Source organism: Pelodiscus sinensis, chromosome 3, assembly GCF_049634645.1.
Source record: "Pelodiscus sinensis isolate JC-2024 chromosome 3, ASM4963464v1, whole genome shotgun sequence".
Taxonomy (NCBI): Eukaryota; Metazoa; Chordata; order Testudines; family Trionychidae; genus Pelodiscus; species Pelodiscus sinensis.
In genome coordinates, this window is record NC_134713.1 from 147170690 (window position 1) to 147187502 (window position 16813).

At 42.6% G+C, this 16813-nt stretch overlaps 1 protein-coding gene across 2 annotated transcripts in view; it reads left to right on the forward strand.

The window, feature by feature from the left end:
* PPP2R5A (protein phosphatase 2 regulatory subunit B'alpha) overlaps window positions 1-16813 on the forward strand; it is a 120500-nt gene that overhangs the window by 75708 nt on the left and 27979 nt on the right. For both annotated transcript variants that reach the window (XM_075925151.1, XM_006135173.2), the window contains exons 5-7: window positions 2758-2888; window positions 7107-7166; window positions 9803-9911. In XM_075925151.1, coding sequence (XP_075781266.1) covers window positions 2758-2888; window positions 7107-7166; window positions 9803-9911 — 300 coding nt within the window. The remainder of the gene's footprint in view (window positions 1-2757; window positions 2889-7106; window positions 7167-9802; window positions 9912-16813) is intronic.

Below are 16813 nucleotides of genomic sequence, written 5' to 3' on the forward strand. Positions count from 1 at the left end.
TTGTTTTTTGGCCCCGGTCAGTTCCTTTTTGGGGGGCGGGGGGGGGGTACCTTGCCCTTTCTGATTTTGTAACTACATACTTGTGGTGGTTTTTATATTTATTCTTGGTAATTTGACCTAGGTTTTACAGTAAAACTGTTTTAATTTTTAGATTGTTTAGGATCTCTTGGTTAAGTCAAGGAGATCTGCTGCCATTTTTCCTACACAGTGGAATAGTTTTGTCTTGTGCTCTTAATAATGCCTCTTTGAAAAACTGTCTTGTTTTTCCTCTTAGACTTGCTTCCCATGGTATTTTACTTATCAGTTCCATGAATCTGCTAAAGTCTGCTTTCTTGAAACCCATTGTCTTTATTTTGCTATTCTCCGTCCTACCATTCCTTAGAAACATGAACGCTGTCATTTCATAAAAAGTCTTTATAAAAAGATAGCTGTGTTACTCTGTAACTTTAAAAACAACATAAGAATGGCCATACTAGATCAGACCAACGGTCCATCCAGCCCAGTATCCTTTCTGCTGACAGTGGCCAATACCAGATACCCCAGAGGGAGGAGACACAACAGGTAATTCTCATGTGATCCCTTCCCTGTCACCCAGAGGCTAGGGACACTATTTCTACCCATCCCGATTAATAGCCATTGATGGACCTAACCTCCAGAATCTATCTAGCTCTTTTTTGAACCCTGTTAAAGTCCTAGCCTTCACTACATCCTCTGGCAAGGAGTTCCAGAGATTGATTGTGCACTGAGTGCAGAAAAACTTCCTTCTTTTTGTTTTAAACATGATGCCTATTAATTTCATTTAGTGACCTCTAGTTCTTATGTTGTGTGAATAAGTAAATAACTTTTCCTTATTCACTTTTTCCATACCAGTCATGATTTTATAGACCTCTGTCATATCCCCCTTTAGTCTCTTCTTTTCTAAACTGAAAAGTCTAAGTCTTTTTAGTCTCTCTTTATATTGGACCCATTCCAAACCCCTCATCATTTTTGTCGCCCTGTGTGACGGACTGGGCCGTGTCTGGGCACAGCTGAGGGCGTCCGCTCAGGGCGAATTGCTCAAATCTGGGGCTCCTTACAGCCCCCAGACTGGTGACCTCTCCAAACAGGCCACAAACCAGTCCCACAGAGCACTTCAGCTTCCTGCCTGAAGTCTCACGAGCAAAACCCCTCTGACGCCCCAGCAATATCCGTGCCCCAGATGGCCCCAGGCCTCATACACAGGTGGGGGTTCCAGGACAAACCTTTGGGGGACCCCACTCTCCATTCGGAAAACCTACCATTTATTCCTACCCTTTGTCTCCTGTTTTTTAACCAGTTATCAGTCCATGAAATTACCTTCTCTCTTATCCCATGATAACTTACTTTGCTTAAGAGCCTTAGGTGAGGGACCTTGTCAAAGGCTTTCTGGAAATCTAAGTACACTATAGCCACTGGATCCCCCTTGTCCACATGTTTGTTGACCCTTTCAAGAAACTCTAGCAGATTAGTAAAATATGTTTTCCCTTTACAGAGACTATGTTGACTTCCCCCAACAAATTATTTTCATCTATGTCTAACAATTTTATTCTTTACTATGGTTTCAACAAGCAGTCCCGTGGCACCTTAGAGACTAACAAATATATCATGAGTTTTCATGGGTAAAACCCACTTCATCAGATGAGTTGGTATGGAAATTACAGAATCCAGAGTATATATAACAATAAAAACAGTTTTCTGTCAATTGTAGGACCAGTGCTAATGACACTAAGTCAGGCTGGATGTGTCCCATTTGTAGCTTTTGATAAGTAAATGTGAATATTAAAGCCAAGAGAAATTGCCTTGCTTATTTCATGATCACTTTCACCCAAGCTGCCTTCCATTTTCAAATTCTAAACTCATTCTAGATTTGATTTTGACAAATAAGAAGGAACAGCCTGCCCCCAGTAGCTTTCTTTATCTTCTGAAATAAAAAATAATCTGTGCTCTGTTATTTTCCCCAACAGATGTCTGGATAGTTGAAGTCCTCCATCACCACCAAGTCCTGTGCTTTAGATAACTTTGTTGATTCAAAATAAACAAAAAAAGCCTTATCCCCCTTTTCTTCCTTGGTTAGGTGGTCTATAGTAGACCGCTACCGTGACATAATGGTTGTGTTTTACCCTGAGACTCTCAACAAGTCTGTCTCATTTCTGTTTGCACTTCAGTCCAAATGTATACATTTTTAATATATATAGCAACACCTCCTCCCTTCGACCAATATTCCAGCTATGCATATTATCACATCAAATCTCTGTGATACCAAATATGTCATAGTTTTGTTTATTTACTAGCATTATGAATTCTTCCTAGTTGTTTCCCATACCTCTTGCATTAGTATATAGATAACTAAAATACTGATTTTGATTTTGCAAGTTATGGGAATTGTTGGCAATTTTTTTGAGCTATTCAGTCCAATGCTTTCTAAATGTTGAGTTGTTAGATGAAACTACAAAATTAATAAAATGATTACTCTAAAGACATCCAATCCCAGTTGAAATTATTTAACTGATGTGCATTGTATAAAAAGCTTCATGTTGTGTTTGAATATGTTTCTTAGACGATGAAATGCTAAGGGACAGGAAAATAAAGCTTTGGAACAATGAGTTAATATTATGTTAATTCATTCAATGTTGACGATATGAACAGAATTGTAAGTAAGTGTTTGCTTCTAATAATACTTAGAATTAACAAAATGACACTTTTTACAAAAATAAACTAATATCTGATTTATGTTTAAAGCTGTTGGAGCTTTTTGATAGTGAAGACCCACGGGAGCGTGATTTCCTAAAGACAGTCCTTCATCGAATTTATGGAAAATTCCTTGGATTAAGGGCATTCATCAGAAAACAAATTAACAACATTTTCCTCAGGTAATTTATAGAGCTAGTTCTGTATTTAGCCTAGACGATAAATATTTAACTTAAGGACCCTCCTTTTTTATGGCTTTATGTGAAACAGTCAGCAGAACCATCATAGTAAATGCTGACTAGCAAACAGGGAATTTATATGATTGTCAGTTACATAGACTCCATCAGTAAGATGTTTATGAATGAGAACTGAAATGATAGATTGTCCTTGTTCGTCAGCATGATATTCGGGATGTCCTTGTCAGAGCCATGCGAGGAGCTGACCATAGGCTTGTCCGCAATATTTTCAAGATACACATTGCTCAGCATCACCCGAAGCGCCCAAAGCTCATTCGAACAGCCTTTAACATTGCCAGACTCCAGCAGCTTTTTCATCTGCGCAAGTTCCAGATGAAAAGTTGACTGCCAACAGACCATTGATTGGAGGTCCAATTCAGAAGTGGAGCCAGTTTAGAGAAATGGTGATGGAGACAGCGAAGTCAGTGCTGGGTCCCAAGAAACGCAGTCATGAAGACTGGTTTGATGAGAACAACAGTGCTATTGAGGACCTGCTTGCCAAGAAAAACAAGGCATTTATGGAGTGGCAGAATGACCCAGGCTCCATCTCTAAGAAAGACAGGTTTAAGTTTCTCCAGGCCCAGGCTCAGTGGTGGGAGAAAAAAGCTGAAGAGGTGCAACACTATGCTGTCTTAAATAACTCAAGGGAGTTCTTCAGCTCCATCAAGTCAGTCTTTGGTCCTTCCAAGTCTGGCTTTGCCCCCTTGTTATCTGCAGACAGAACCATATTGATTAGGGATAAGGCTGGCATTAATAACCGATGGAAAGAGTATTTCAGTCAGCTCCTGAATCGTCCATCATCAGTCCATCAGTCAGCACTGGAATAGATTCCTCAGAAGCCAACTCTTGAAGACCTGGGAGATCCTCCATTTATTGACAAAGTTAGAAAGGCCATCAAGCAGATGAGTTGTGGCAAGACATCTAGCAAGGATGGAATTCCCGCAGAACTGTACAAGGCGTTTAATGAGGAGTCACTTAAGGTTTTTCATAGTGTCTTGACCAGTATTTGGGAAGAGGAAGAAATGCCATCTGATCTCTGTGATGCCGTGATAGTTGCTCTGTACAAGAATAAGGGTGCAAGAGCTGATTTGCGAGAACTACAGAGGTACCTTGCTGCTTTCTATTGCCGGGAAAATCTTCGCCCGCTTCTGCGGTACCGGGCTGCAGAAAAAAATACTGGGCCTCAGCATGGCTTCCAGGGTGTCCCGGGCTCCCGGACTGCCTGAGCAGCGCCAGGTTCCCCAAGCCCTCAGCCGGGCTGGGCGGATGCAGCCGTATGTTTCAGGCTCCCGGCAGAGGCATAGTGAGCTCTTATTGCTGGCTGTGGAGGAGGGAGCAGGGAGTTGGATATGGCTGCAGGGAAGCAGTGTCGGGGCAGTGGAGCTGCCTGGGGAAGATAGGGAGGGGAACTGGCCAGCGGAAGCAGGGCTGGCTGGGGAGGGAGGAAACCAGCTGGCAGAAGTGGGGCTGGCGGGGGGCGGGGGTCAGGAGTATTGGAGCTGGCCAGGGGAGGTCGTGGGGGGAGAGGCGGGGGGGACTGGTTGGCAGAAGCAGGGCTGGCCAGGGGAGATCGTGGAGGGAAAGGGGGGGACCGGCTGGCAAGAGCAGTGAGGCTGGCTGGGGGAGATCGCGGGGCTTGCTGGGGAACTAGCCGGCAGAAGCAGGGCTGGCGGGGGCAGCAGGGCTTGCCAGGAGAGATTGGGAGAGAATCGGCTGGCGGGGATAGCGGAGCTGGCCCAGGGTGGGGAGGGGGGGAGGTGGGGGGGGGGAGAATCGGCCAGTGGGGAGTGGAACAGTTCAGGGCGCGCACAGATCCTGAATAAAAATTTAAAAGCAGTGCCTTTTAAATATCCCCACTGTTGACAATGAGGTTTAAAGGCACTCTAGTGTGTCAGAATGGAGAGAACCTGGTTCACCATCCGGAATGAGAATATGGATAAAAAATTCCAAAGATGGTGTCAGCTTTCTGAAAATAAATGAGCCCCCTTTCAATACATGATGTGGTGGTGCAGGGTTTTTATTGGACTACAGTCCATTTTTCCAATCCAAATTCCCTTAACTTGCTGGTAAGAATGTTGTGGGTGGACATATCAAAAGCTTTGCTAAAGCTGGTTCTGGGGGCTTTAGGGGGACCAAAAACAATGTATTTGCATATTCATCATTTGCTTAATAAATATGCAAATGAATGTTACCGGTCCTCCGAAAGCTCGTGAATGGATTTACTGGTCCCCATGCCAAAAAGTTTGGAAACCCCTGATCTAAACTATTTGGTCTCACAATTAGCCTCGGAAAGACAGAAGTCCTCTTCCAGCCTGCACCAAACAGTGCTCCTCCACAGCCATATATCACTATTGATGGTACACAACTGAAGGTAGTGGACAGCTTTAAGTACCTGGGCGCACAATATCAAGTGATGGATCCCTTGACAAAGAGATTACAGCGAGGATCCAGAAAGCCAGTTAGGGCACTTGGGAGATTGCATATTAAAGTTCTTCAGCACAAAGATATTTGCCTGTCAGCTAAACTCAAGGTATATAATGCTGTGGTCCTCACCTCTCTCCTGTATGGCTGTGAAACATGGACCCTGTACCGTAGGCCCATCAAGCGGATGGAGCAGTTCCACATGTGCTCCCTATGATCAATCATGCGAGTACTCTGGCAGGACTGAATTACTAACTAAGAAGTGCTTGATAGAACTAGTCCACAAGCATCAAAGCCAAGATTCTCCAGATCCAGCTTCGATGGTCTGGCCATGTTCTCCGCATGGACGAAAGCAGGATCCCGAGGCAGCTTTTCTACGGGAGCTGGTACGTGGTAGTTGCAAACAGGGACACCCGAGGAAGAGGTATAAGGATAACCTGAAGACCAACTTGCAGTGGACAGGCCTTCAACCTCGATAATTTGAACTAGCTGCTGCAGACAGGACTAATTGGCGTTCTCATACGAGAAAAGCAGTGACAAAGTTTGAGGATGACCTCCGCCAACGCCTCACTGCTGCACGTGAAAGACGACATAGAGCTGTGTTCTCTCCTGTCCTGACAGCCGGCGTCCCATGCCCTATTTGTAGCCACAGGTATGCTTCAACCTTTGGGCTCTGGAGCCACATGCATCTCCACAAATGAACTACACAACATGTCTTCCTCGGCTCCCGAGAAACAGCGAACAAGACTCCATCAGTAAGATGTTTATGAATGAGAACTGAAAAAACTCAGCACCTTGCAGGATCAGGCCTTTACTGTAGGACTTGATTATGTATGAAAACTTGCACTAGTTGTACAGTGTAAAACTTAATCTAGTTACACTGGTGCAAATTCCTAATATATTTACTTAAACAAATTTAAATTGCATTGTACCTGATTTAGCTTAATATGAAGGAAGAAAAATGAGCTCTAAGCAGATGTCAGTACAGCAAAAGTTATGCATTGGTAAGCCTAGCTTGACTCCAACTAGCACAGGTAACAAAAACAGTGAAGTCAATGCTGTTGCTGGATTCAGTGTGGATATTACAAGCATGATGCAGAACCTGGGTAGGTATTTAGGTTGTTAATTCATTCTGACTTCACTGCTAGGGTATGTCTAGACTACATGCCTCTGCCGACAGAGGCATGTAAAATAGGCTACTCTACATAGTTAGTGAACTGGGGATTTAAATATCCCCCGCTTCATTAAAATAAAAATGGCCACCGTTCCGTGCCGTGCCGGCCCTTATGCCTCGTGAAACGAAGTTTACAGGAGCGGTCGACAAAGGCGTTTCCTGTCGACCGATCCGCGTCTTGACTAGCACCCTGTGCTGACCATCAGCTGAGGCGGAAGAGCACAGCGGCCATTTTTATTTTAATGAAGCCGGGAATATTTAAATCCCTGCTTCATTGACTATGTCGGGTAACCTATCTTACATGCCTCTGTCGGCAGTGGCATGTAGTCTAGACGTACCCTTACTGTTTCCCATGCTACCTACATTCAAGTACCTTTGTTAGGCTAAACTCTAGCTGTGGAGACATACCATAAACTGCAAAGAGCCAACTGACTTTTGAACTACAAAGGAAAACAAATATTAGAAATTTAAATAAAATACACTTAATAAAGAGTTTCACTATTAGAATTTTTTTCTCTTATTTTCGTTTTATTAGTGTACTAATTACTATTGCATCTTATTGTTAACAGGTTTATATATGAAACAGAGCACTTCAATGGTGTTGCTGAACTACTTGAGATATTGGGAAGGTAAGTTTGGTTTGATAATATAAATTGAACATTGTATTTTGTTTCTTTCCAATTGTGGGGATGTCAAAGAAGATTGTTATGCTTATAAAGTGATGCCATTGTATTTCTCTCTCTCTCTCTCTCTCTCTCTCTCTTTTATATAAAATAAATAACATTTTCCATCTGGATGAGAGAATGACATAACATTACTCTGCATCGCCCCCCTTTCCTTACTCCCCCAGCACCTCGGCAGAATCTGAAGGGGAAGTGGCAGCTATGGTGGGGGATGACTGAAAGATACTCAGAGAACTCTGCTGGTCCCCATCCCTTCTGCTTCCCATCCAGATCCGCTTCTAATTCCAGGTCTGGGGCCCTTAGGCTCTGCTACCCAGTGGGGAACCACTGCTGCCGCCTGCCTCGGGTCAGACACTTGGGCCACTGCCTGGCGCTCCAGCCTCATGTCCCTCCCCCCCCATACCCCTCCTTCAAGATTAGAGCGATGTTGCGGGGAGAGGGGGAGAGAAGCTCTGCAGCTCTGTGCTGAATCCAGCTTCCCCACAAGCTGGATCCGGTGCGGAGCCACGGGGCTTTCTCCCCATTCCCCCTGCAACAAGCCTCCATTGGCACGCTAATCTTGAGGGGGCTTGGGTCACAAGACTGGAATAAGAACAGAAGTGGCTTCCCCTTTGGAACAGCAGGGAAAGCCTCCAGAGCTTAGGAACAGCACCCAGAATGAAAAGAAGCCCCCCCTCTTCCCCTCAGTCCCTCATGCCCAGACCCTGCACCTCCAGTGCCTCACACCCTCTCCCCTTCTTCATCCCCAGCCTGCTCCTGCCTTTCACCTCTGGCCAGACACCCTGCACCCAACCTACTCCTGCCCCTTCCACCATGGCCAGATGTCCTGCCCCCAGTCCACTCCTGCCCTCTCCCCTACTCCTGCCTCCTCTCCTCCCAGCGAGACACCCTAGCCCACTCCCCTGCTATTGCCCTCTCTCCCTTCTCCTTGTCCCTGGCCAGATACTTGCCCCCAGTCTGCTCCTGCTCTTGACTCCTCCCCCCTGCCAGACACCCTATCCAATCAGGGCCCAGTCCCCATCTGGCTGCAGGAAGGGCTGGTGGCACCCCCCCCCCCCCCCCCCCCGCTGCAGCTCAGGTAGGAGGGGAGGCCACAATCTGGCTGCGGTTGACAAATGGGAGGGTTGGTAAGCAGTGGGGCACAGCCCCCTAGTATCAATATCAAATTAGAAAAGTTTGCTTTGTCTATGTAAATCTTTAAAATGATCTGCAATGGATTTCTTTTTAAATTGGCTTCTCTTTTTTTGGCTTTGGCATGATGTATGAAAAGCATGAAAGGTAGTTTTTGCCTTTAAAAGGGGGTTTGTTTTCTCTTGCTTATAATTATTTTTTAAAATAAAATGTATGTCTCCATCTTGGCTTTGCTAAGAGACTAGTTATGTATCTCAGGAGTACATTGTTAGCTATTATGCCTAAATTGAAGGTGATATTTAATTTTTAACAGGGTTTTCTTCTCCTACCATGTTGGTTAGGCTTTGTCTACACTACAAAGCTTTTAGTGATACAGTTGTGTCTCTAAAAGTCAGGTACTGTAAATGCTGTTTGTCTGCAGTTTTGCTGAGAGTGAGTGCTCCTGCCAACAATAAGCCATTTCAGCTGCAACTTGCCAAGGCAAAATTTTTGTCATATGGGGTGGGGGATAAACACCTATGAAGGATGAACGTTTTGTCCCTCAATTGACATTGTAGCCAAAGCCTCAGTCATTAAAGCTTTATTGGTATTAAAATAGTCTGACTGAATATCCTTTTCCCTCACAGTTTTGTAATGGTACTCTACAATTGACATAAATTTCACTATTGCAGAAAAGATCTATCAAAAAATTTCCTATTGATCCACCTGAATAATTGCTAAAATTAAGGACAGCTGAAGGGAGAGACAGCTTCAGCGGTCAGAACAATTTTTACTACTGCTTCACTTACACTTGCTTTTGAGTAGGTTCAACTAAAACTCCTGTAGGAAGTGTAAAATTGTCTACAGTAAGGCTCCGATATGCAGGATTAGCTGCATCACCTGATGATTTTTGTGGTACATTTTATTGGCGTACATATGGCAATGGTGTCTACCCTTAAGTTACAGGACCTGAATTTATAAGGTAAAAAGAAAACTGCTACCTCCTCCCCACTCCCCATTACAAAAATCACCAAAGCAAATAAACTTTCAGGCCTTATTTATGTGTCAGTAGTAAAATAGAGTATAATTGTATTTCTTCTCTTTCAAGATCACCTTTTAATTATTGTGAGTGGACAGCGTGTCAACCTCACTAAGATCTGTGGTTAATGTGCCTTGCTAAGATCTACAGTGAGACTGCAAGATGCTTCTGATTTTAAAAATGGAAAAATCTTGGAAATTTTACTCTAAATTATCCCCAACGATCACAAAGAATTGAACTTCTGTACTACAGACACTGATAACTGAGCGTATGGGCTTCTAGCCCACTTCCCAATCCCTAAATAATAGGTATATTTTGTAAAGTTCATGTAAAAAAGTAAGCTTTGAGTACAATAATTCTCAGTCTGTCAAGAAAAAGGAAGTGTCCCCCTATTTTTTAAGATAAAATAATTGTGCTTGTTCATGTTTTTCAGCATTATTAATGGTTTTGCATTGCCATTGAAAGCAGAACACAAACAGTTTCTTATGAAGGTGTTGATTCCTATGCATACTGCTAAGGGATTAGCTTTATTTCATGCACAGGTAGGTTTTTTTTAAAACATTTTGGAACAGAATATATTTCAAGTATATATAAACCTTACAATTTTTTCCATACCTGGGGGGTGGTGGAAGCAATTGAGAAATTTTTAAAGTTCTTTCTGGCATAATACTTAATATGCACTAGTAATAGTGGATAAGCACAACAACATGGCTTATAGTCATAGCATGTATCATGGCTCAGTTCCCCAACTTGGCACTTCGAGAGTAGATATGGGGGCCAGCTAGCCGAGTCCGTAAGAAAGTGACTCTAACTTCCAGAGACAAACTTGTCTGGTCTCAGTTTCCCTGAGTTTCCTCCTCCCTTCCCTCTTTCCCCCCCCCCCCCCCCGCGCAAAAAAAAAAAGGATTGATCACTGCCACCACCAAGTGTATCTAAAAATATAAAATAAACCCTTTTCCAGGGATGAAACAACTTAGAATCTCGTCGTCCCCCCCCCCCCCCCAACCTCCATTTTGCTTGGAGTTGGGAAACAGCGAATCTGCAGAGAACAATGGGGTTCTGCTTCTTCTGGGTAGCATGGTTTCACTTAGGCACATTGGTTTAAGGACACAAAAATCAACAAATACCGGTTAACCAAAACAAAAAGAAAGCACTTTCATTGTTAAAACAAGACTACAGTTGCAAGCATAGTAAATGACTAAGTGTTAAAAGCCATGTATTAAAATAGACTCAGAGAGAATCCCTGGACTGTAAACCTTAGTTACAAAAGAGAAGAGAAAAAACAACCAGCTCAGACATGATTTCCAAACCCCCAAACAAGGAAAACCATAAAACTGGACAAACTATCTATACTTACTTACACATCTTATCTATCCCTACTTACATATTTGAATGAATTCAAGGAGTCTGTTCCTGGAGAGTCCGTCTCTCCTGCTGCATGGGGAAAAACGACTGCTGACTCTAAAACAAAGGAAAAAAACAAACAAACCTCTCTGTTTGAAAGTCCTTATCTGTATTTCATTGGCTGAATGCCCAAAGCCCCCTCCCTCAGGTGCATTTCCAAAGTTGCTTAAACCTTTCCTCGCTCTCCGGGTAAGTCACTTTCCTTTGCAGCTCCTATTCATGACAGCATGCATTTGAAAACCTTTTGTGTTCTACTGATTTATCACAGATCAGACACTATTTAATATTGATACTTTGAGTTGTCAGATCTTTGTTACAATTACTGTTTACAAAAGAGCAGAGGAATCCTGAATATTTTTGATAAATGAATTTTTTCTTTTATGGGCTTAGTTCTGATAAAGCTATTCTACTCTGTCTAGTAAATATTATAGATTTAAAAATATATTAAAGTAGGAATAGGTAATAGCTTTGTGGATCTGTTACATATTATGTAGGCCCAGTGTTAAGTATAGAGTGCCAGATTCAATTCCATAATTAAGGTTGAATTTGGTTTTTGCATTTATTCAATCTGTGTTATATTTGAAAAATCGGGCATATCTTCAAATTTACAGCACTTTGTGAATTTAAATACAGGTTGAACCTCCCTGGTCCAGCTATGGATGTTAAATTTAAATTAATTAACTACTTGAATATTCTATGGGATTTCCATCAACTGTTCAATTAGTCAATAAGGGTGGCTCCATCTTTGAAATGTAGAAAGAGCCCTGCTGGGGTCTGGCTACAGTTCAAAAGCAGAAGCCCCTCAGGGAGCGCAGGGCCAGTGGGGAACTCCCCTGCTATTCCCATGCTCCCTGCAGCGCCTGAGCCTTTGAAATGTACAAGAGTCCTGGCACATTTCAAAAGGAAGCCCCACAGGGAGCATGGGGCCAGTAGAGTCTCCTGCTGGCCCCATGCTCGCTGCAGTGCCGGAGTGGAGCTCTTGTACATTTCAAAGCAGAATCGCAACAGAACCGGTGCAAGCGGAGACTGCTTCAGTCCCCTGCTTGCGCCTTTTCCCCACTGTGCCTCTACCTCCGCTGCCCCCCGAGGAGACAGTGCTGGGGCAACTGGCTTTTAAGCCAGCTCCCCCCAGCACCAGCTTCTGACCCCCCCCTTTGATGCCTCTTTCTGATAGAGGCAGGGGGGAAGTGACTAGTCGCATCACTAGTCAACTATCCAATAAGCTTGTACTTATAGAATAGACGACTAGTCACTTACATCACTAGGTACCCCACCCTCAGGACTTGACAAATTCCAAATGTGGGAATTTGCTGGACCAGCCTGCTGACCCTCTCCAGTTCAGGGACATCTGTGGTCCTGCCAGACCATGGATACAGAGGTAAAACAGGTAGTTATAACAAATCAATTATCAGATTTAATTGCAAAAACTAGCTCCTTTTAAGTTTGTGTCTAATAATCTTTCCTTTGTCCTACATGACATTAATATAAAAAATCCTGTTTGTTTAATTTCCTAAAATCTTAGGTTTCGACTATATCTGGAGACCTTTGGGTGTAATTAAGCTAAATTATTAATAGTTGAATGTAATAGTTTATATAGGCTACAGGCAGCATCAGCTGAGGTAACTCTTTAATTGGGTCATTGTGGCATCAGAGGTAATTTAACCAATAACCTCTGTAGCTGATTGGGATGCAACGGTTCTGTTGGAGGATTGCACACTTCAAGTTAGTAGACTACAGACAGTCCCCGGGTTACATGGATCCGACTTACATCGGATCCCTACTTACAAACGGGGTGAGGCAACCCCGCACTAGCTGCTTCCCCCCAGCAGACCAGGGAGATGCGAAGCTAGCGCCCCCTCCCAGCAGACCAGGGAGACGCGGAGCGGCTTTTCTCAGCAGGCACCTCAGCTTGAGAGTAAAGGACTGGGGGAAGTGAGGTGTGGGAGAATAAAACTGAGCTCTGGAGAAATGTTTGGCTAGAGTTTCCCCTACAATATGTACCAGTTCCGACTTACATACAAATTCAACTTAACAAACCTACAGTCCCTATCTTGTACGTAACCCGGGGACTGCCTGTACTATACCAAACAGTCACTACTCTTAAGATTTCATGTCTGGCACTTATTTGAACGTCAGTGCTAGAAAGACTACTAGTAGTAGTGCTTCTGCTGTGCTGCACACTGAAGTGGCTCTGCTGGGGAAGTGATGCAGGAGCATTCGCAAAGCTCATAAGAAACACAGGAACATTGGAGCTCTTAGACTGGGCTTTTGTGCCAGTCCTTGTAATAGTGGCATCTAAACCAGTAAGTCAGCTGCAAATTAAAAGACAGATTCACCAGTATACTTTGGCTGCTTTTTACAGTTCTGGAAATGAAAAGCTGTTGTAAATCTGGGTTAACTATCTAATGCACTCTGGCTGCCTTATGTTGCACTGATGAATATGCTTTTACAAGTTAAAATTTTAAAACATAATTTAAGATTGAAGCTAACGTATCTTCAAATAATTGGAAATCTCATGTGTAATATTTTGAGTTTCTTGTTTAGTGTTGATTATGACATTTAATAATAAAAAAAACTAAAGAAATTTCCAGCTAAAAAAAGTTAAAATAGAGGTAAGGTTGAGAGTATGATAAATAATTGGGAGGTAAAAAAATAAGAGATTATAATTATTCCAAGACTTGAGAATTACAAACCCAAGAAATTCAGAATGAAGGCTACACTGAAAAGAAATTAATACATATTAAGTATGGAAATACACAGTTTTGGTACTCAGAGGGAACAGTCTCTAATCTTTGTAATCAAATTTAGGGTTGCAAACACTAAAATACTTTTGTCATAGTAACATGATTATTGCATGGTTTTAGTACACAACAGAATTAGTTGTTTGGATGCATTAAATGTGGACTTCTGTATCTTGTGTGCAGTGTTGTAAAGAGAGAAGGCTCATGAGATTTCAGGTAAACAGAACTTTTCTCCAGGTTTGATAAACCAGCGTGTCACCGCTAAATAAAAAGGTGGAACAGATTTAGCATAAGTAGTTAATACATTTCAAAGAACTGTTCAGGGTGAATTGGTCTGCTAATCCTTCTCCCTAGAGAGGAGACAAGGTAGCTGGGGACAGCAGGGTTAGAGGGTTACAAATTGTTGTAATAAGCCATACATCCAGTGTCTCTATTCAGTGTGTCTATTCCGTTATGTTTTAGTTTTCAGCAAAGCTATGTAGTTAACTCCCATCTTTTAAAAGTATTGTGCAGCTTTCCTGATGAGGACTGATTTGGTCAGATAGAATGTTTACTTTGTGAAAAGTGTTCACCCACAGGCGATGTAGTGTTTTAGTTTTTTGTCATTTTCTTGTGTGAGTTAATTCAAGAGCATAGTGATGTCCAACTGGAAATACATCAGAAACAGCCTGCTAAACATTCTGCGGGGCTACTGGATGATCAAGATGCTAAGGAGCACTCAAAGATAAGGACACTGTGGAAAAACTAAATTAATTCTTTGTTCAAAAGCTTCAGAGGAGTAGCCAAGTTAGTCTGTAACAGGGAAAACTTAAACAACAAATAGTCTAGTAGGACATTAAACACTAAATAGTTATAGGAGGCTGCTAAGAACCATTAGTTTGCCCTTGGAAAGGAAGATGACCAACACCAGATTCTACACAGACATCAAGAACCGTTAGCACCTTCATTGGTTGGTTGGTAAAGTCATTAAGATGTGGAAGATAATGTGTGAGCCATCCATTCATACCATTTGCATAACAATTAAACTTGTGAATGAAGTTAAGGTGCAGCCTTTCTCTATGTATTTGGCTTGTGGAATTGATCTGAAACAAAAACCGGCAACTTTGAGATCCATTAATGAGTGTCCAGGAAGATTAAAGTATTCTCCAACAGGGTTTTGTCCATTGCCTTTTCAGATATCTGATTTGTGTCCATTAATTCTTTCCCGCAGAGGCTGTCCAGTTTGGCCAGTATACATTGCAGTGGGACATTGCTGGCATTTCATGGCATAGATCACATTAGTGGATGTGCAGTTAAGTGAGCCTCTGATTTGGTAGCTGATGTGGTTGGGTCCAGCGATGAAATCGCTCGTGTAAATGTGTGGGCAGAGTTGGCAGCAGGGCTTATTGCAGGGGTTGGTTCCTGGATGATTATGATAGAGGTGTGTTGCATGGTTACTTGAAATAATTTGTTTGAAGTTAGGGGGTTGTCTGCAAGTGAGAATTGGCCTTCCCCTCCCCCCACCCCCAAAGCCTGTGAGAGCGAGGGGTCATTTCCCGGGATGGGTTGTAGATTGTTGATAATTCGTTGGAGGGGTTTAAGTTGTGGAATTCTGTTTTCTCTTTTGGGCCTGTCTTGAAGTAGTTCATGTCTGGATACTTTTTTGGCTCGGTTGATCTGTTTTTTTCACTTCTCCAGGTGGGTATTTCAGTGTTAAGAATGCTCTATATAGATCCTGTAGGTGTCTGTCTCTGTCTGTGGGATTGGAACAAATCTGGTTGTATTTTAGGGCTTGGCTATTTACAATAGATTGAGAAATGTGTCTGGGATGGAAGCTAAAGGCATAAAGGTAAGTGTAGCGGTCGATAGGTTTCCAGTATATGATGGTGGAAATTTGTTCATCATTTAATTGTACTGTAGTGTCAAGGAAGTAGTTTTCTCGTGTGGATTTCTTTGTGTTGATGTTCATGACTGAGAATGTGAATGAGATTCCCAACCCTGGGCTATTCTTTTTAGTGGCAAATTGAGGAACCTTCCCAGACTGAGGTGTCATTCAAGGAAGTTTTAGAACAAATTGATAACTATACTGTAATAAGTCCTAAGGACCAGATGTTGTTCATCGAAGAGTTCTGAAGGACCTTAAATTTGAAATTGAAGCACTATAACTCTAGTTTGTAACCTATCATTTAAATCAACTTCTGTACCAAATGACTGGAGAATAGGTAATATGGTGCCAGTTTTTAAAAAGCACAACAAAGGTAATCCCAGCAATTACAGGCTAGTAAGCCTGACTTCATGTACTGGGAAAGAGATTGAAACAATAGTAAAGAACAGTATTGTCAGAAGTATAAATGAACACAATTTGTTGGAGAAGAGCCAACATGTTTTTTATAAAGAGAAATCATGCCTCACCACTTGCCCTCCCTCAAAGAATGCTAGTAAACAAACATGTAGACAAGGGGGATCTAGTGAATATACTGTATGTTTCAGAAAGCCTTTGGCAGGGTCCCTCACCAAAGTCTCCAGCCCCACTTTGAAAGCTGCTAATGGGCCGCTCCTATTTGTTTACTTAACAGCTCTGTAGCCATGGAGCCTCGCAGTTCACTGTTTGCAGCCAAGGGGAGCCACAGAAAGCAGTGGCCCGAGCCAGTAAGTAAAACGGGAGTGGCTCGTTAGTGTGGCCCACTTTGAGAAACACTGCACTAGGGTAAAGAAAGTATCAGATGGGTAGTGGTGTTAGTCTGAATCTTTAAGAACAACGAGAAGTCCTGTGGCACCTTCTAGACTAACAGATTTATTGGAGCATAAGCTTTCATGGGCAAAGACCCACTTCATCAGATGCAGGTAGATAAAGGTCCTCTCATGGACCAATAAATAGCTTAAAGATAGGAAACACAGGGTAGGAATCATGCATCTGATGAAGTGGGTCTTTGCCCACGAAAGCTTATGCTCCAGCAAATCTGTTAGTCTATAAGATACCACAGACTCCTCGTCACTTTTGCAGATTCAGACTAACATGGCTACCCCTCTGATATAGGGTAGGAATAAGTGCTCCATTTTCAGAATGGAGAGAGGTAAATAGTCATGTCCCCCAGCAGTCTGGTCTATTTAGCTGTACTCATAAATGATCTGGGAAAAGGGGTAAACAGTGAGGTGGCAAAATTTGAAGATAAAACTGCTCAAGATAGCTAAGTCCAAGCTAGACTGCAAAGAGTGATAAAATAATCTCTCAAAACTGGGTGATTGGGCAGCACAATTGCAGATGAAATTTCATGTTGATAAATGCAAAGTAATGCATATTGTAAAACAATCCCAACTAG